Source organism: Arachis ipaensis, chromosome B6 (assembly GCF_059453495.1).
Source record: "Arachis ipaensis isolate K30076 ecotype BB chromosome B6, ASM5945349v1, whole genome shotgun sequence".
Taxonomy (NCBI): domain Eukaryota; kingdom Viridiplantae; phylum Streptophyta; class Magnoliopsida; order Fabales; family Fabaceae; genus Arachis; species Arachis ipaensis.
In genome coordinates, this window is record NC_142441.1 from 42,532,632 (window position 1) to 42,533,855 (window position 1,224).

Sequence of the window (1,224 nt, forward strand, 5' to 3'; positions counted from 1 at the left end):
TATTTAAGAGTTTATAGTTGGAATAAGATGAAATTTGAATCTGAATATTACTTACTTAAGTGAACGACTGACTAAGTTAATTTTTAGATAGTTACTTAGCTTCAATCATCTATCATTTCGGTTACATCAATTAAGTACTCGAATAATATATACTATATTGTATTAAGAATACGTAGTTTAACACTAGTTACAATTTTAGTCCCTTTTCCTTTAATAATATTTCTGGAAAGTCTGTCATGTTGACGAATGACACTAGTCATCAGTACAATATTAATTTCAACAAAAACAAAAAACAAAAAACAAAAAAAAAAGGATTTGCCAATATAACTGTATATATATGAAATAGAAATAGAACTATTCCTTTTCAGATGTCCACCAATATGCAAAAACAGAAATGGTGAGGTGTTTAATCAACTAGGAATGTGTAACTTTGTGTGTATTGTATGTATACATATAAGTAAATTAATGTTTATGAACCGTGACAAAAGTAAAGTGTTACAATTGATGATTATGTAAAACGTTGCGAAGTTGTTGAGGGGTGCATGGAAGAGCAAGAGCACCTTTGTGTTGAAACCCATATTCTTCCTTAGCCATCTCCAGAAGCTTCAAGAACGCCGGATCCGTCAAATAATTCAATTCAATCATGAACCTCTTTTTCTCTTCTTCATCACCACCCTCCATTGCTATAACCGCAAAATGCCCTTCCGGCACCGATGTTACTATTTCTTCGTCGCTGTCGTCGTCGATGTCAGTTATGGGATAAGCCCTTTTACTTAGGGCCAAGAATGCAAGACCTTTAACTACCTTTGTCACCAGAGACTTGAGGCTTTTCCTTCTAATAATCACCTCCATAATTGTTCTTGTTCTTGAAAATTGAAATCTTGATATAGCTAGACAATTGACAATAATACCTTGGTTTAGTTTTTCCAGTGAGCTGATGAGACTTGAAAGTTGATATAATAGATATGTATATATAGATTTTTGTAGTGTTGGATTTTGATGAGTACTTGCTAGGTACGTAGATTTATAAGAATGAGATATGATTGGTGGAAGCACAAAGGAAGCTTCATTCTCTTATGGTTATTAATTATTATTGTTATTATTCGTTAAGGGTGGAGCCAGCCATATTATCCATTTTCCGTGTTCACAGACATCATCATTTATTGCATCTTTGACGCGTCTTTTTCTCACTCAACAAATTATTACTAGTATCTTATTTAATTT

General features: G+C 32.7%; 1 protein-coding gene across 1 annotated transcript; it reads right to left on the bottom strand.

The window, feature by feature from the left end:
• Nucleotides 1-206: 206 nt before the first annotated feature.
• Nucleotides 207-981, bottom strand: LOC107648145 (auxin-responsive protein SAUR21-like). The gene has a single exon (XM_016352128.3). It carries the CDS (start codon nucleotides 850-852, stop codon nucleotides 496-498), a length of 357 nt encoding a protein of 118 aa, XP_016207614.1. The 5' UTR covers nucleotides 853-981; the 3' UTR covers nucleotides 207-495.
• Nucleotides 982-1,224: the final 243 nt, after the last annotated feature.